Source organism: Leptinotarsa decemlineata, unplaced genomic scaffold, assembly GCF_025532065.1.
Source record: "Leptinotarsa decemlineata unplaced genomic scaffold, Ldec_3_MD MMD2_tig00001064_RagTag_RagTag, whole genome shotgun sequence".
Classification (NCBI taxonomy): Eukaryota; Metazoa; Arthropoda; class Insecta; order Coleoptera; family Chrysomelidae; genus Leptinotarsa; species Leptinotarsa decemlineata.
The window spans coordinates 3354716-3375225 of NW_027412558.1; the positions used below are offsets into that span (position 1 = coordinate 3354716).

At 36.6% G+C, this 20510-nt stretch overlaps 1 protein-coding gene across 1 annotated transcript in view; it reads left to right on the forward strand.

The window, feature by feature from the left end:
• The window catches only part of MICAL-like (protein), a 136037-nt gene that overhangs the window by 74589 nt on the left and 40938 nt on the right, over positions 1 to 20510 (forward strand). The window contains exon 6 of the mRNA XM_074175785.1: positions 14190 to 14354. Coding sequence (XP_074031886.1) covers positions 14190 to 14354 — 165 coding nt within the window. The remainder of the gene's footprint in view (positions 1 to 14189; positions 14355 to 20510) is intronic.

Here is a 20510-nt window from a genome sequence, read left to right on the forward strand (position 1 = left end):
ATGGGTCGTTCGAGTACTTTCACTTATCCCCGCTTCACTGGTTCAGTGGGAGATGACCGTTTGGCAGGAGTTGGCCATTTTTCGCTTGATGATGGGTTTCCATATGATGCGTATCTCTATGCTGGCTTGGCTGAATACGTTGTTGGACAACATGTATGCGGCTTCCTTGAATTTTCTCCTAAACCAATGTTCCTCTCTGTATATGATCTCAGCTTGGGATCACTCGATGTTGTGTTGATAGGTCCAAACATGGTCTGCTATTCCCGATTTGCTGGTTTCCCTCCTCTGTGTATGTTTCTTGTGCTCGGCAATGCGAACATTCAATGGCCTCTTAGTTTTACCAATATATCAATCAATCAAAATATACTTTATTGTCCAAGAATAAAAATTCTCACGAAAAAATATCCAGTCACCATGATAACATCACAAATGTACAGTTAGCAAGGAGATCATAAATACACATAAATTCACACTTACAATAAGCGGACATAATTACATATACAAAAGCAACAATATTTACACCACTAAGCCAAATAACATTGAACAACAAAACTACGATGTGCCAATTAAATGAATGAAGTAACATGCCGGAAAAACAAAAAGAAAAAATTTTTACATTTTGTACTGTGAGCGATTTTACAGATTTTTTGAACTTGACTTCACTTTTCATGACACGCAAGGTTAGGGGAAGGTGATTGAAAATTTTCTTGCCCTCAAAAATTAGAGAGTTTCGAGTTAAGGTTGAGGAGGGAATTGAAAGCGAGATCAAGTGAGAGAAGCGAGTGTTATAGGTTGACTCAGAAGTAATTATAGCTTGGTATTTCTTGTGCATGAGGCAAGCCATTTCCAAAATGTAGATACAAACCAATATCAGAACTCCATATTGCATAAACAAGGGACGACAGGATTCACGGTAATCAGAACTACATAGGTATCTAATTGCCCTTTTTTGGAAAGAGAATACTCTTTGAAATAAATACTGAGCACAAGTGCCCCAGAAGCAGATTCCATAACGAAGATGAGATTCTATTAGTGCGTAGTATACGTTCTTCGCTATACCCAAATTCAACTCATTAGCAACGACACGAACCGCAAAGCAACCTGAAGCTAATAGATTGCATAGTTTTGTAATATGGTTACCCAACTTCAATTTATTATCAATCAGAAGTCCCAGAAATTTATTATTCGTAGAAATGGAGATTGGTTCCTTGTCCAAATAAACATCATCTAAGTCGCCCTTGAACGTTACGATATTTGTTTTGCTTATATTGAAAGCTAGAAGATTGGAATCACACGAATTCTTAACTTTTTCTATATCTATGCTTATGTTCTAGTTAAGCTCTGAAGAGCTTTTGTTGTGCCATAGAATCGATGTATCATCTGCAAAAATAGTAATTTCACCATTGATGTCTAAGTTGGTGAGGTCGTTAATATAAATGAGAAATAGAGTCGGGCCCAAAACTGATCCTTGAGGAACTCCACTCTCAAGTACTTGCTTTCCAGACTTAATACCATTGAATGATACAATTTGGCCACGCTCCGATAAGTACGACCTGAGCCAGGACAGTACCGTCCCTCGAAAACCATAAACGAGTTTGCGGAGCAGTATTCCATGATTTATGCAGGATCGGAACTAAGGCGTACTCCTGGCAACTTTTAGGGAAATAACGGAACTTCTCGAATAAAAATATCTGATATCGAGTTGTGATTTAACACAAATGACTCCCTGAAAACCAGTGAGTTATAGATTGCCGGGGGTAATCTTTATGCTGAAGGAAAACCACTCGTTCAATCGCCAGTATATCGCCCCTATAGCCTCTGGTAACCGATAAAAGTGAACGGCACATTCTATTGCCGAAGAACCATCGTGAGCGCTCTACAACTATAAAATCAAAGACGACTGCCTAGATGTAGTGGTTATCGAGAACAAATGAGCGACCTCAAGCTCTTCAACCGTTTTACTTTCGAAGGCACTCCGATCGGACGTGAGCTGGTCACGGCGTGCTTGGATTAACGGTTGCCTCCACGTGAATCTCCGTTCATCTAGGTTCCGATTTAAAAATGTAGCGAACGGTTTTTCCGCATTTTTTTAGCCATTGATGCGAGTAAACGAGTAAACATCGTCGTTGTTTACGGTTATCGATTGCGGTGTCGATTGTTCGCGGTTAATGTAGTAATATGGGCTTCATGGAGAAAGACAGGTGTATCCTTGAATAGTTTAATCGGCAGTATAGATACTGACATCCGAATCTGCTGGGATGATTTATTTTGAAGTTGACTACAAGCAACTATAAGCATTTGCAGTGTAACTGAAAACCAGCGTGGAGTATCTGTCCGAGTTGAAGGAACACTGTCCCGGTCAGGGAAATGGAAGCTGGAGTGCCTCAGGGAGCTGTGCTGCCCCCACTACTTCACAGCCCTAACGTGAGCGACCTTCGCAGGTTAGCCTTCACGCTCTCCTCGCCTGTTCCATGGTTCGTGGGTTGGGGGTCGTCTACATGCAACGCGCATTGGACGACCTCGAACGCTGGTACCACGATTGGAAGATCCGAAATAATCCAGATAAAACTTGGGTGATATACTTTGGGAGACGTAACGTTTCTCCTGACACCAGGGTAACGATCTCAAGCAGGGAGATCGAATGGCAGTCCCGAGTCAAGTACCTGGTTCTTTTGATAAACCGTCGACTCACCTGGGTACACCACATTAAGAACATCAAGAGCAAAGTTCAAACGAGGATAGTCAAACTCTATCCTCTGATTAACCGAAAATGAAATCTTGGGAATAAGGTTTTATTGTACAATACTCCGACTAATATTTTTACTTCGGAAAGATTGCAAATGAAGATTCTTCGGTTCGTGCGGAATGAAGCTATCCTATAAAGCATTCCATCCAGTCGAGAAATCAGAGAGTTTTCGAGTCAACGGAAACTCATAAAAACGCATCAGTTAGGGAAGCTGTATATTATACTATACACGATCTCTCCCGATTCAGAAGGTCCCTTCGCTCAGTTGAGAAGGCCACACGACGTCCATAAAAATTGAACAGTTTGTTCATCAAACACCAGTCATGATGGAGTGCACAGGGTCAGGACGGCATAGAGGTCGTGCACCTTGATATCGTAACCAACCTTCGTCCTTCTGACGAACAAAAGTATGGGAATATCTTAACCTGATTTATATGAAGACGATCGAATAGCGTGGAGTATCATTCAGTTGATCTAGCATTTTGGAACGCTTCCACAATACCTTGCTGTGAATATAAGTTTTGTAGTTCTGCAGAAAAATGCTACAGTTAACCCTCAAAACCTTTTGGTCGAATGCAAAAAGGACCTGCCTACCTTGTATAAAACGGGGCTCAATCAAAGTTATACAAAGCATAGATTTTCTCCAAAGTACAGTTTCTACCGAGATCCACTGCAGTTTTGCAGAAAAATTTCACAGTGAGCCATCAAAACCTTTTGGTCGAATGCAAAAAGGACCTACCTACCTTTACAAATCATAGGTTTTCTCCAAAGTACAGTTTTCACCGAGATCCACTGCAGTTTTGCAGAAAAATTTCACAGTGAGCCATCGAAACCTTTTGGTCGAATGCAAAAAGGACCTACCTACCTTTACAAAGCATAGGTTTTCTCCAAAGTACAGTTTCTACCGAGATCCACTGCAGTTGTGCAGAAAAATTCCACAGTAAGCCCTCAAAACATTTTGGTCGAATGCAAAAACCATCTACCTACCTGGTATAATATGGACTTAGTCAAAGTTATACAAAGCATAGGTTTTCTTAATAAAAGTACAGGTTCCACCGAATTCCACTGCAGTTCTGCAGAAAAATTCCACAGTGAGCCCTCAAATGCAAAAACCACCTACCTACTTGGTATAAAATGGGGCTTAATCAAAGTTATACAAAGCATAGGTTTTTTGCAAAGTAGAGTTTTCACCAAAAAAAAAATTTGATATAAGAATTTAAGAACTATGGCTTGAAAATATCCAAAAATTTGAAATGAAACTCACCTTTCAAAAGTACTTCCCAAAATGCTTTCAGGTATATAAAAAACCATGGAAAGACTATTTCAAACGGGAATATATATGAAAAGGTCCCGTCAAAACGAACACCATCCAATATTAATGTAGACTGCATTCCGTAAAAAGATACTGATCAAAAATTACCAACTGATATTCATATATATATTACCCAACAATATCATGATGGGCCAAAAACCGTCGAAGAAATAGGAAGTACAATAGCAATTTGGAATTATTGCTACTCTTGGATACTTCCCCTTCTACTATGTAAGGAAGAAACAAACAAGTTTCTGGTGAATCTATAAGAATCTTAACTACTAGCCAAGTAGAAACAACAGATACTATATCAGACAAAAACTGGTAAAAAACAGGAAGTTTTATTTCTCATTTTTCACTGTTGTTGGGCATATAACATTGTTCAAATGGCGCATAAATCATGCTGAATTTGATCGATGGCATTGGGTTATGTTGACTTTGAGGACCGCTGTGATTTGTGGCTTATTCGCATACACCTGCAACTCAAGAGAACCCCACAAGAAAAAGTCTAACGGGCTCAAATCGCGCGATGTCGGTGGCCAGTTCACATCACTTCCACGCGAGGTGACCATGCCCTCAAATCGCTCGTGAAGATTATCCAATGTGGCATGAGCTTTGTGGCAAGTGGTGCCGTCCTGTTGAAACCACATGTCGTTCATCGTCCAATTCAGGTAATCATCGAAGATGATTTTTCTATGAAAATTAGGATCAGTTGCCAACAGAGAACGTCGTTGTCTGTATTCGTTTACTTTCAGTTCCTGGCTCTTAAGATATAAGGAAAGAATAGATTTTACTATTGGAGGTTTCTATGACAAAATATTTATTTTATACCTTTTATCCCTTCGTATGTGACAATGTTAGAAACCATTTTGTTGACCAACCTGGTTTTGGTGAACCAGTTAACTATCTAAATCACTACTTGACCAGTATGTGTTTATCTTTGGTCTGACAGAAACAGTCTTTTCTCGGGCAGGTATAAGACTCCTCACCAGATTATTTCATATTATCACAACTTTATTGGAATATTTTGTGAGTTTAATCCTTAGTTTATCTGAACCATTCAGATAAATGTAAAAACAACAGATCGTGATATTTATTCATGAAAAATAAAGATATTAATTCATCAGTGTTTTCATCATATCGAATTGTCCTTCATTGATAGTATGTTTTATTTTCATATGAAACTGACGCTTCAGTGACCCACAATGTTATTTTTTATCTCTATTCACCCATGACCAACGGAAAAAAACAAACATTACTATGGCTCATCAATTATTAAGTTCCAAGGATTCCTCTCGAGCAATTTATGATGGCAATTAGTATATCTTAATAGCTCCAATGTCGAATGTATGAAGTTCCGATACATTCATTGTCCGCATCTAAATCAATCAATCCAAACTACTTTTCTAAGTGCAAGGAAGAACATCACTTTGCATACATTACCGTAGCGATGTTTACATCCATAAATTAAAATGAAAGTTCGCTGTGTCTAATAGATTCTAAATATATGGTCATGTTCAGCTTTCTTTTCGGTTCGGCATATACACAAGGTATACCCACCTATAATTATCGAGAGTTGTACGCAAAAAGCAGCTGTCTTGTCGCACGTTAGCGGGATTTCTCTGCGGTTACACCGTGAAATGGACAATATCCTAATCGAAAAACATACAAACGACTACACAAATGAAGTTGTCCAAAGTACCTAGAAAGTTGTTGAAAACTGAATATCGCCAACACTGGTGAAACCTTAGACTCTGTAGAGTCAATGACATTTCTCTTCGATGTTTATATTGGATAATTATGGGTCATCTTAATTAACCTGGCATCATCCTTATTCAGTTTTACTTGGGGGCTTCTGTAATGACAGGTTTGATCGAGAGATAACATTGATGTCTATGGTCAATTTAGACGGTCTGAAGTTTCAGTCTCCTTTCATTTCCCGACAGGGAACACACGGAAAAACGTATACCAGATCAAGACTTATTTAGACGGTCTGACGGTCTGAATTTTCAGAGTCTCCTTTCATTTCCTGACATGGAAGACACGGAAAAACGAATACCAGATCCAGACTTCAATTTAGACGGTCTGACGGTCTGAATTTTCAGAGACTCTTTTTATTTCCCGACAAGGAAGACACGGAAAAACGTATACCAGATCCAGACTTCAATTTAGACGGTCTGAATTTTCAAATTCTCTTTTCATTTGCCGACAGGGAAGACACGGAAAAACGTATACCAGATCCAGACTTCAATTTAGACGGTCTGACGATTTCAATTTTCATAGTCCCTTTTTATTTCCTGACAGGGAAGACACGGAAAAACGTGTAACAGATCCAGACTTCAATTTAGACGGTCTGACGGTCTGAATTTTCAGAGTCCCTTTTTATTTCCTGACAGAGAAGACACGGAAAAACGTGTAACAGACCCAGACTTCAATTTAGACGGTCTGACGGTCTGAATTTTCAGAGTCCCTTTTTATTTCCCGACAGGGAAGACACGGAAAAACGTATACCAGATCCAAACTTCAATTTAGACGGTCTGATGGTTTGAATTTTCAGAGTCCCTTTTTATTTCCCGACAGGGAAGACACGGAAAAACGTATACCAGATCCAGACTTCAATTTAGACGGTCTGACGATCTGAATTTTCAGAGTCCCTTTTTATTTCCCGACAGGGAAGACACGGAAAAACATATACCAGATCCACACTTCAATTTAGACGGTCTGAATTTTCAGAGACTCTTTTTATTCTGAATAAAAAATGTATACCAGATCCAGACTACAATTTAGATGGTCTGACGGTCTCAGTGCCGTTTACCTGGTGACAAAGACTTCTCAGAAGCTCATCAGATCATTATTTGTAAAGAAAAACTGAATGACATCATGACATTTTTCACACCGAGTAGGTGTTTTTCTCAAGAATAAAACATGATGTCTATTGGAAACGTATTTGACGGCATGATGTCCTAGGCGAGCTTTACACGGTCAATATTATTATGCCAAAATACATTGAACGTGTATATAAGGAGTATATTAGAACAATAATATTGAAGTAAATAATATTTTGTCAATTGAAGGCCCTTCAATATTATTTATTTTTATGAGGAATTTGTTGTCATATATATAATAAAACACCTTTGAAGCTGTTGCCTGCAAATGTGATTGTAAGTCGTTTCAACGGTTAGCAGGCCTTCCTCAGAATCGTATCCTGCTTCATTATGAATGGTTAAACCAATGCAACTGTAGGTTGAAACAGTTGTTGATTCGTTCTTAAAAAAATTCAGCTAGCTTTTATTTCACACTCATTGATGACCATAGAAGACGCAATTAGAACTCGTAAATCCATTCTTACTGACTACAAAATTGAAACTGACATTTTATTGAACAATATCATTGATTCGTGAGAGAGTTGGTGTTTTGTTGCCATATATTATGTCCAAAATATTGATCATGTGAGGTTATGGAGAATTTGCGATTTGGTGCGAAAGTTTTTCAGAACTTTTGACGAATAGTTACAAAACGGACTTCATTGTTGTTTTTTGGGGTCACCAGTCGAGTCAACCATAGGAATGACATCATGGCAATAACTGATCATAAGCAAATGATTGGCATAACATATGCAAAAAAATTATTATACTCTCTCCAAGCCTATTATAATTCTTCTTTGTTGACACATCCACAAACAATGATGTAAACGATATAATCACATTATTATTTAACGCATTCATTAACGTCAACCTTTGAGTTACACACCTTTTTCGTGATTGAGATTTTCATCATTCTTGTTGAGTAACAACAGTAACCGCACCCTGTAAAGATTTTATTTTTCTTCAAATATTATTTAGTTGAAAAAACTGATTCATATACAATAGTAAATACATTGTCACATTATAAATAATCAATATGAAAAAATACAAACATTCTGATTAAAAATACAAATGTATAAATAAATAGTAACATAAGAAAGTCATACATAGGAATATACTATATTTTCATTAAGAAATCCTTCAATCGTCTTTTGAGTATATTTATCGAACCACTATCTTTAATTTCTTGAGGGAGGTCATTAAAGCAATGACTTATGTGTACTATTTTTTTTATATTTTTCAACTTTTATATTGTTAAACTATTGTTGAACGATTAGTTTTTTAATATGGATTTTCATCAAGTATCGGTCAGTTCTATTTAATTTTTATATTGTTTCTGTTTCTGGTATTATGCCCATATATTTCAGCAACATAAGTTAATTTATTCTGTAGATATACAGGTGAATATCCAATTTTGATTTTAAAAATAAAAATTAGTGTTTGCTACTCGAAGAGTTTCTTCACAGCTAGCCATTGAAGGGTTTGCAACATATTTGCTATGGGTGTTATCCTCGAACATTGTAAGATTATTCGCATAGCACGATTCTGCATCTTTTGTAATCTGTTTATTTCATTTTAATTGAGAAAGAACAGAATGGTAGAACAATAATTCAAATGTGGAAGGATTATGGAGTTGTAGACTAATAAGACTTAACATTATTTGTCAGCAACCAATCGACTATATCGTCAGATTTTTTAACTTCGTCCAACTTATTCATAATAAATGGAAAAAAAACTTACCGAAAAGTTAAAACCTGAAAACACCTTGAAATTGAAAGAAAACACTTTAAAAACACATTAAAAATATTACCAAAAAGCACTGCTATATAATACAATACTGCCTGTTTTATACACAAATAACAAATATTATCAAGAAACACTAAAACGATTTACCTAAATATTTTTCAGTCCCGGTCCGTCGTACACCAACTAAGACCAACTGGAGGCTAGCCTCCTCTAACGCTATAATTTCTGCAACTAAAATTACAAATCGGGACGTATGTCGCTGACTGGATCGGTCTCGCGGAGCTTGTGTTTTCAAAGCGGTCGGAGGCTTGGCTCCCTTGCAACGTATCAACGTATGGCATTTATTATTTCTGGTTGATGGTTTCTTCGTTATTCGTTCGTGGGCGGTGCGTTTGAAGTTTGTTGATGCAGGATACAGTGCGGTAGGAACTACGATGTGAGTGATAGTGTTTTTTCGGGCATATTATGTATTCATATTGAAAATCAATGGTAAAGTAATGATACCCAAGCATTTCTTTTATATAGTCATAATTATTTGTCAATATCTTTTAATTTATTGCGATGAATAGCCTCAGGTATTTGGAGTGTTGTACTCGTGTATGGAGCTCCGCTCCTAAGCATATCCAGAAAAGAGTCATCCGCCTGATTGGCGACTTGATTTTCCTGTAGTGCTTGTTTATTGTCCCTAAAAAAATTGGTATTATGTTCAAATACATCTACCTTACTCAACTTTTCCACAACGTTTACTTTTGAAATATTCAATTTCTTAATTTTTTTATGAATCAAACTTATCCATTCCTCCGGGTAACTTTTTCATTCCATCGTTCTTATCTTCAATTTCAGCAGTCCACAATAGTTGCTATGAATGAGCGAATCACATGACAGCAATACAAAACAATAATAAATAATCCAACGGTATATTCACAGTTTGGTGAGCACTCATTATTCATTACTTCGCAACTAGATTGTGCGGTTGTCTGTCACATTTCTCTTATGGTTGAGGCAGATCAGAGTGTTTGATAATCGAAGGGCTGACGTTTATCAATAATTTGAAGATATGAGAAATTCTACAGAACTAACTCATAGTCTGCTATGATGTACTGTCGACTTTCTTATTATATGAATATTATTTTTCACATTCACTGTTATTATTTTACGTATACAATTCTGTAATAAATGACAAAAGTATTATACAGTGCTAGTCAAAAGTCCCCTCCCCCCCTCGTATCTTTGGAACGGGTATACTTATAATAATGAAATTTGGAGGGTGGAAATAAACGGATGTAGGCTTCTTAACTGGTCATAACAGGTGACGCAATAGTCATAAATGACGTCACAAGGCCACTGTAACCAAAAATTTTAAATGGGACAGCTCGTTTGAAAGGTATTGAAAATACCTATTCAGTCATACCAATTTTGTTTGGGTTTCGGCTGATTTTGATTGATAAATTGAAGAAATACGAAAATTATTGTTTCGCATTTAATTAATGAAGATTTTAAAGTACGCCTCTGGTTCATTGTCAAAAAGGTTGACGTGTTTGAATTATCTACTTGTCAAAAGTGTTTAAACCTTGAAAATTTACCTAAGCTATTGTTTAACGAGACGTTTAAGTGTTTACATAGGCAAAATGGTACGTACTGTAGCCGACAAAGTAGCAGCTATCTTAATAATTGGTGAATGTAGAAACAATTTCCATGCAGCGGAACGACTGTTTAATGAGAGGTACCCCGATCGCCCTACATCGAGGGTTTATTTGAGGGAGCTTCTTCGGAAGTTTGAAGCATCAGGTAGTGTTCAAGATGCCAAACGATCTGGTCGACCAACAATTAGTGATGACAAAAAAATTGACATACTTGGAGAAATGGTAGTGAACCCTACTTCTTCCACAGCCCAAGTTGCGTCTATCTGTGAAGTCAGTCAAAGGACAGTACATAGGGTGTTGGCTAAAAACAAATTTCATCCATACAAATTAAAAATGGTGCACCAACTTTCAGATGATGACCCCGACCGAAGACTAGAATTCTGTGAAACTATGTCCGATAAAATAAACCAACAACCAGGCTACATACAGACAATTTGTTTTAGTGACGAAAGTACTTTCTTTCTCAATGGAAATGTTAACACTCAAAATGTGAGGTATTGGAGTGAGGAGTGACACAAATCCTCACATCTTTCGTGAAAAACATACTCAATTTCCAGAAAAAGTAAATGTTTGGGCAGGTATTTTGGGAAACCACATAGTTGGGCCTCTTTTTCTCAATGCTAACTTAACCGGTGAATTGTATCTGGAGATGTTACAAACTGATATTGAGGCGTTAATTCTTGAAATTCTAGAAGATAATCCAGATGAATTCGACAACTTGGAAATAACGTTTCAACAAGATGGTGCTCCTGCACACTATTACGGTGCAGTAAGACGTTACCTAGATGAAGAATATCGTGGTAGATGGATTGGACGACGAGGTTCGATCGAATGGCCAGCTCGGTCACCGGACCTTACACCATTAGATTTTTTTCTATGGGGGTACTTGAAATCTAAGGTTTGCGCTACAGCACCTGACAGTATTGCCATTCTGAAACAACGAATTGTTGAAGAATGTAGGGCAATTTCCGCTGACACACTGGGACGAGTACGACAAGAGTTTAGCAATAGGATGCATTACTGCCAGGAAGTAGATGGAGCACATTTTGAACACTTATTATAAGAACTGGTTCTTAAATCTTCATTAATTAAATGCGAAACTATAATTTTCGTATTTCTTCAATTTATCAATCAAAATCAGCCGAAACCCAAACAAAATTGGTATGACTGAATAGGTATTTTCAATACCTTTCAAACGACCTTCACTTGCCATAGGGTCCCATTTAAAATTTTTGGTCACAGTGGCCTTGTGACGTCATTTATGACTATTGCGTCACCTGTTATGACCAGTTAAGAAGCCTACATCCGTTTATTTCCACACTCCAAATTTCATTATTATAAGTATACCCGTTCAAAAGATACGAGGGGGGGAGGGGACTTTTGACTAGCACTGTATATAACTGTTGATATTGTATACTCTGGCCATGAAACACATGGCAGAGCAGATTGACGCATAATTTTCTTCTCGCTTCTTCTGAAAAAGTATCAACAGCGAATGCAGGCAATAGTTCGATATATTTATGACGGAATCAACATGAAAAACTTTGTTGTAAGAGTTTTTGGATTATTTTTCAATCCGTTATGTAGAACTATCCAACATATCGTTAATAATATGATTGCTTACTTTCAGTGAATTTCTTACGTAATCAATCGATGAACAATCAAACTTTGAAATGAGATTAAAAAGGACAGTTTTTTCAACATTTATTTCAAATAATCTTTTTTAATAATTTATTTCAAATAATCTCTTGTATATAATAAACTCAATAGACTTCTTGACCTGGTATTTTTTAATGGGAGTGTCATGTGGAGAAATCAATGGATTATTTCGTAGTCCAAACTGATGTTATTTACACAGACTTCTCTAGTAGCATTTGGATTATCTCTTTCCTTAATCGAACTCTTTCAGTCCTATCTACGGGATCGAAAACAATATGTTTAGCTCAATGGTTTCAAATCTATCGAATATAGTCCTTCTTCTGGTGTTCCACAAGGGTCAAATCTGGGACCGTTGCTCTTCAATATCTTCACTAATGATATTGCAGATGTAATAGAGTGTGTTTCCTCTTATATGCCGATGATCTAAAACTATACTGCCTCGTTGAGAATATAGATGATTGTGTGAACTTTTCAGCAAACGTAGGACAGGTTGTAGAATGGTGTTATCGAAATAACTTGTCGCTAAACCCGGATAAATGTAAGGTCATGTCCTACAGCTTGAAAAAGAACATCTTGATCTTTGATTATTCAATAGAGAACGTTTCCCTGGTGAGACCAGAAACATTTACTGATCTTAGCGCCACATTTGACACTGCACTATCATTTAACAGGCATATCGAAAATGTTGTAACATCCTCCTGTCGTTTGTACGGATTAATTGCACTTAACAGTTGTGATATCAAAGAAACTTCGACCTTAAAAACTTTATTCTATGCTTTCATAAGATCAAAGTTAGAATACGCGTCAGTTGTGTGGAGCCCCTTTTATCAATATCATATTGATAGAATAGAAGCAGTTCAACGACGATTTTTAAAACTGTTAAGCCTAAAAACCAGTGGCATTTATCCTCCAATAGGAACAACCCACTCTGAATTGCTACAAAAGCATAACGTTTTCAGTCTCGAAAAAAGGCGTGAATATTATAGTGTTGTACTAACCTGTAAAATTATCAAAAGCATAGTTGACTGCCCAACATTACTGGAAAAGTTTAATATTCACAGTCCTAGAATCTGTTCCAGACACCCGAGTATTTTCTATATAAAAACATCACGCTTAAATGTTCTGGAAAATTCTCCGATCCATACCATGTGTAAAGTGACAAACTCTATTAGCGATAATTTAGATATATTTAGTTGTCGTGTCAAATATAAAATCCCACTTCCTAAAATAATTGTTTTGTCACCTATAATGGATATAAAATGCGTAGTCCTTATAGTCACTTGTTTGTATTGTTTGTAGTGTTTGTAGACTTTACAGTAACTTGTTTGTGATCTTTTCAAAAATCTGTTCAAAATCTGTTTTTCCGTGTGTTTATACTCTATTATTACCTGCTCTGTAATTGGGTCATGTCCTGTAGAGTATTGTATAACAAATAAATAAATAAGTAACCTAGATTGAGCGAGAAGTTACGTCTATAATTTACTTCCAATCAATATACAAAATAATTCTCAAAAAATAATGAAAGAATGGAGAAGATAAAATAGATATTTTCACTTCCTATAAGCGGACGTAATATCGAAGTATTCAAAGTGCAGGGAAAAAAAAGGTCACGATTCATAAATATTCCCGAATACTCCACACTTTTCAAATAAATCGCACTTCTATCAATCAATCAATTTTAAACAATTTATCATGGATGAAAATTACTCAATTGTTGTCTGGCTCCCCGACTATAACATTTAACGGCTTTATAAAATGTTAAGTCACTCATAGACCAGCTCAACCTTTTACTCACTGTTTAGTGCAATTTTTTGTCGTCCACAGAATTGTTATAAGTGAAATTTTTAATATTTCATGTGGTTGTCAAATTCTGCGTTAAGCACGCTTCGAAAGATAAGAGTGTTATTAGAACTGAACCACAGATTCAGTTGAATAAGCATTTAGTACTATGGATTATGGATTATTTTCGTGGCTTTATCGTAAAATATTTTTTTAATGAAAATCTATGAAATTATACATTTTGGAACAACCTGCATAAAATAATTCAGTAATTGAAACAAGTATTCAAAATTTCAGCAAATTCATCATTCCTATCTGAAAAATATGCCTCTTACCTCCTGTAAGCTGAACGCAATGTCAACTGCCACATATCGAGACTTATTTTCGTAACCTCAGAAAATTTTTAGTAACAAATTCTTAATATTTTGTTTTTGTTTCAGAAATCCATCCAAAATGAGTGAGCGAAGAGGAACAAAGGGTTTGGAACTCTGGTGCAAAAAAATGACAGAGGGCTATCCCGGTGTCAAAATCGACAACATGACAACATCTTGGAGAGACGGACTTGCCTTTTGTGCTATTATACATCACTTCAGACCTGACCTCATGTAAGTAATTTATTTTATAAATTTGTTCTTGGGTTCCTAAAAAATAAGGGGTGAAATTAAACAATCTCAGAAAAATATCCAAAGAACATATAGGAGGTTGAAATACTCATACACATAAAATTCTGTGTGAAAAATGGAATTACGTCCTCAAAATACTCGAAATGTTGGCAGTGGCATACGGTGATTGTACACTGATTCAGGCCGACAAGATGTGAATAACGACGCTCGCCCTGGACGCCTCAGCACATCAACAACTGATGAAAATGTTAAGTAAGCGGAGAATCTCGAATCACTATTAGAGAAGATGCTGAGGGTGTCGGCATATCGGTTGATTCATGCCACGCACTTTTTTACTACACGCATGTAGCTTGATTGACTGACTGATGACTGAGTGACTGACTAACTCACTGGCGGACTCACTGTGACTGACTAGCTGACCGTTCCACTGACTGATAATTGATTGACTGACTGGTGGCTGACTGACTCACTGGCTGACTGACTCACGGATTTATGACTGACTGACTCAATGCTTGATGACTGACTGACTCACTGGGTAATAAATAATGACCAATTCACTGATTGACTGACTCCCTGGTTAATGACTCTCTGAGTGACAGGCTCACTAATTGACTCGAATGGCTCACTGACTGACTCACCGGCTCACTGGTTGGTGACTGAGTGACTCACTGAATGATTCACCGACTGACTGACTCACTAACTGACTCACTGGCTGACGATGTAGATTATTGTCCATCAAAATTTAATCTGCAGAACAAATTGCAATTACAAAAATCATTTTCAATTTTCCAGTAATAATTGACATTTGAAGATCTAATAATGTTCACAGAAATTATTTCATTCTGAAATTTGATAATCAAAATTTCTGCTGAAGAAGTTTGATGTTGAAAATAAATATTTTTTTAAGCAATTGTTATCAAAATGCTAAGCATTTTTCTATACAACAAACACGATGGTTTTGACAAAGTATTTTCGAGAGGAAATAACATCTTGACAAAAAAATTCAGTGTTTCATTCGAAAATTTCGAAAAAAGTGTTTTCGAGATTCGATTCACCCAGTATATCTTCATAACAAAACAGACTGTCCAAATGAGTTTTCATTGACAATGGTCGACCACATGTTCGTACGGTCAACAAGAAGTATTATCTTAAAGATATGCGCCGCTTACGAGTAGTCATACAAAGAAACACGTCCGGTATTGTGGAAAAACAACTCATGGCCTTTGCATCACGATAATGCACTTGCTCACTCGTTATTGCTTGTTCGTAATTGTTTTGCCAAAAACAACACCTTAATGATTCCTCAGCCAACGTATTCACCAGATTTGGCTCCAGCGACTTTATCCTGTTCTCAAGATTGAAGAGAAACATGAAAGGGCGGCGTTTTGCGATGAATGAGGACATAAATATCGATACGCTGAGAAAACTAATGGACCAAGTAATGTTCCAATCAGCTTCTGTCACACCAGAAATCTCAGTTACTGTCTGATGATTGACTGATGACAGACTCACCGACCGAACGACTGTTGACTGACTGATTGACTCACTGACCGACCGATCCACCGACTACTGACTGACGGACTCTCCGGTTAATGGCTGACTGACTCACTGGTTGATGACTGATGACTGACTCACTGGCTGACTGATGACTCACTGGTTGATGACTGATGATCGACAGACTCACTGACTGACCGACCCACTGGTTGATGACTGATTGACTCACTGGGTAATAACTGATGATCAACTCTCTAACTGACTGGCTCACTAGCTGACTCGAATGGTTGATGACTGTGTGACTCTGAATGGCTCACTGACTGACTTACCGACTGGCTCACTGGTTGGTGACTAACTGACTCACGGAATGACTGACTGAGTCACTAACTCACTGGCTGGCGATGTAGAATATTTTTCCATAAAAATCTCCAATTTTATCAAAATTGAATCTGCAGAACAAACTGTCATTACAAAAATCACTTTCAATTTTCCAGAAATAATTGACATTTGAAGATCTAATAATTTTTACAGAAATTATTTCATTCTGAAACATTTTTCAAAAGTATAATCTGTTACCTAATTCAATTATTCTGTTTGTAAACAGATATATGTGTTTTCAATTTAATTGTCATATCACGAGATATTTGACAGTTCACATATAAAAAATAATAGGAGCCACACATAATGAATGAAAAGTTTTGTATAACGTTCAATAACCCATCTGTCATACATCACCTTCTTTTGTCACCCATTATAAACCATCCATTTTCTGTCATCTGTCACATGAAATATATCAACGTACACGCAAAGTCACTTTTTAAAAATATATTTTAATTACAAACTGTGAAAATTCGAAATTACAGAGATGTTTACTGTATGAAATCTAGCAACTGACTAATTTATAAATGGAGTTCAGTCTTCAGGTCGATTCAGCAACATCAGCATAAAATGGCGTCAGCGATGCTGGATAAGCTCTTCTCCCTTAAGGTGGTACGATGTAATTCATGTCACTTGTCATCAACAGGTCTTCTTTCACCCTTATTCAATCTCAATCCTTACTTATAATATGGTTTCTTGGTTTCTTCAATTTTCCCATCCTCAGCACACCACTACACCTTTTGAATGGTACTTCTATTTTTTTCATGAGACAAAATATATCTATAGAAATAGTCAATGTGACAACACACCTTCTGAGAAACCATTTATAAAGAGTATTTCCTTGAAACCGACATTTTTCATTCGAATCGAAACATTATTCTAATTAGAAGCAATTTCATTGAAATCGAAAAAAATACGCGACGTACAGTTAATGCATCTAGCAGCGTCAAGCAAGTCGGCGATTTGTGTGCCGGCTCTGCGGTCTCCTGTCAAGGTTCGATATATTTCAGCAATGAAATCTTATTATTGAAAAATGCGAACTCTGAAATTTCTTGTTGGTCGGGTAATGAATGATTCAATGTGATAATTTATATTTTGTTCATGTATCGAATGATTCCATCGAAAATATTTCTGGAAGCAATCTTGTGGTATTACTTTTGATGAAAGAATTGCAAAATTCATTAGTAAAATATTTGGCGAATGAAATTAGATGATTTTCAATCTCAATGTATTTCTACCTATGCTTCCGGTATCCTGCACTGTCAATCACGGCAACAAAAGGTTGAATGTAACAATATGTGCGGTCACAGAGTTGTTGTTTGGCGATCTCAGAATATTGACCTAAGCATCTTTTACTACTGTCTCAACAACCTTGCATTGTTTGCAATGGGAAAAATATAACCGTAAATTGTTCACAATACAAAAGCGGCTTCTCTTCTAGAAGATTACAATCTCATGTGAGTTCATAAAGGAAGATATACTGAAGTTGTGTACTTGCAGTTATCTCCATATAACAGTAACAACTGTTAGGTTTATACAGAGACACAGGATGTCATAATGTGAGAGAATATGAGTCACAACATTTTCAAGATTGCATTTGATTTCCTTCATTAGTGTACAGGGTGGAAAAATGTAAGAGGGCGAACGTCCGGAAATATTGTTTCGTAAATATCCGTGTTCACAACAATAACTTGACAAATGGCGAACATCGCAAACAATTGATTTCAACACAGCACACTAGTTGTTTTCATCCACTTTTCGTTTTCATTTTTTATTTTTTGGGAAACAAAGCGGTCTACGAAAACAAATCAAGGAATAAAAACGTGTTGTTTTTAGATGTTTTGCCCAATACAAAATTAAATATTATAAGAAACAGTGGCATACATTTATTCAATAATATTGGTACCGATCTGGAGGTGATTGAAAATGCAAAACAAAGGAGAATTCCATTTCGCTTATTCCATTCACAAACCCACTTCTTTGGTCAAAAATTTCTTCCCAGACATCAAATACATTAAGGAAACCTTATATTTAATAATAATTTTGACATTTCGGCGTTTGTGGCATTGAATTGAATCTGTTTACTTTCTGTTAGACTAAAAATACAGTTTCATTGACGATTCCTGTAAGGAAAAAAGTCTTAGCATTGGTGACCCCGACAAACTCACGACATGGAAAAAGATGCCTCGATAAATTCACAAACATCCTTGCTGAACAGACCTAGACGAGGAACTGCAGGGATCAACAGGAATCTTGATGATGACTATATCTGGCCTGATAAGTTTAGCATTAGTATTAGCATGAAAAAAAAGAGAACCAGTAATTTCGGATCCTAAACACGACTATACGAAATTACTCATCAATTACTCATCAAACATACCACGAAAAATGAAAAATTTAGACACAGGATGTAGGAGTGAGAACGCTCAACCACTTCCACCACTAATGGGGCAAGTCCCAAGGGAGAGGCACACCCGAGAAATAAGGCCATTCGTCAACGTGGCGATGGATTATTTTGGACAACTTCACGTTAAAATTGGTCGACGAAAAGAGAAGCGTTGGGGAGTCATCTTCACCTGTCTGTCAATAAGAGCTTTTCACCTGGAAATTTCACACACTCTCAACAGTGAATCGGCTATTATGGCTGTATGGAGAATGGTAGCGAGAAGAGGGCAGCCGAAGATCATCTTTTGTGATAATGGAACAAATTTTGTTGCTGCTGCGAAAGAACTGAAGACTGCTCTCCAAAACATTAACAGTTCATCTGTTGTGGATGCAATGTTGTCTAGAGGAATTGTCTCTCAAAGAAGAAACTCTACAATTTTTTTTGCTGAAGCTGAGCTTATAGTCAATTCCAGGCTTCCTACCAGAGTATCAAGCGATCCATCCGATCTTGAAGCACTTACACCCAATCATTCTCTTTTTGGTCGTTAAGTGGAGATGGCTCTTGTATACGCCTCAGCCCAGACAACGATTGTCTGGGCAGGGGTAAACGGGGTAAACAGAAGATAACCCAAAAATCTATCCAAGTTATTGATGTTGTTATACTAACTGATAACACTCTACCGAGGTATGCATGGAAGTTGGGGCGCGTAACTGCAACTTACTCAGGTCCTGATAGCAGAGTACGTATCGTATTAGTGAAAACTTTAAATGCCGAATACAGGCGACCAGTGACAAAAATTTGTTTATTGGATCTAGAGGAAAAATAGTTCCTCTAGCAGTAGGGAGGATGTTGAAACTTGTTATTCAGATTTTATGATTATTCATTTTGTTGCTTGTTTTTATATTTTTTTGCTCACCATATATTTGTTATAAAAAAAGAAAGAGACTGTCAGAAGTTATTTTGGAAACGTCATTAAAATTTTGTTAGAACAAAAATACAGTTTTAATGGCGATTCCTGAAAGGAAAAATAACTAGAGTCTCAACACTGGGGAACATCAGCGTTGATGGTAAAAGTATATAATAGATATCCACCGATGGCCACTCGCAGGAAACGTTTTTTCAGGAAGCTGGAGAGCCATACATAGGAATGATCAGACAAGCCATAGCATCGAAATTTGGCCAGCAAACCCTCATGTCACACACGGTCAAAGGCCTTAGAAATATCAACCACAACAGTGATCTCAACATTAACATTTATATTTTATTTTACTATTGTCCTGAAATGAATTTATATTATGCCAGTTGTTTTGTAATGTTTAATTTTTCGACTGCGGTTCAGTGGTAGAATAACACTTTGCTAAACTACGCCACGTAAAATAAAGACCATTTATTATTACTATATATGATTTATTGGAAAACTAGATTGTCATTCTGTTTTATAAATTCATAGGAACGTGTTCTCATCAATCATTAGTACCTATATTCAATCAATATGTGCTGAAACATGATGAGAATTGATAAACTTGCATTTCACCTGCCATCATGTGGGTAGACAACCAGTTCTTGTGTTGATATGATTTATAGAAAACTGAATTAATTAGAATATTTATTCGCATCAATAATTAAACAGTCTTTCAGACCACAATTCTGGAAGTGCATAATTATTTTTATAGTTCAGCGATTCTAATTTTAGATGATTCGTATATTACTGTATGTACGAGTAATAAACGACTAGTTTCTGAAAGTTTCATAAATAACCGATATAAAATGGTTCAATCCGCAGAAGGAATTGTATAATGAACATTTTGAATCACTCGTTTGACCTCAAACCAGATGTATATCTATAAATGTATATGTGAAGGAAATTATTTAACAAGTGT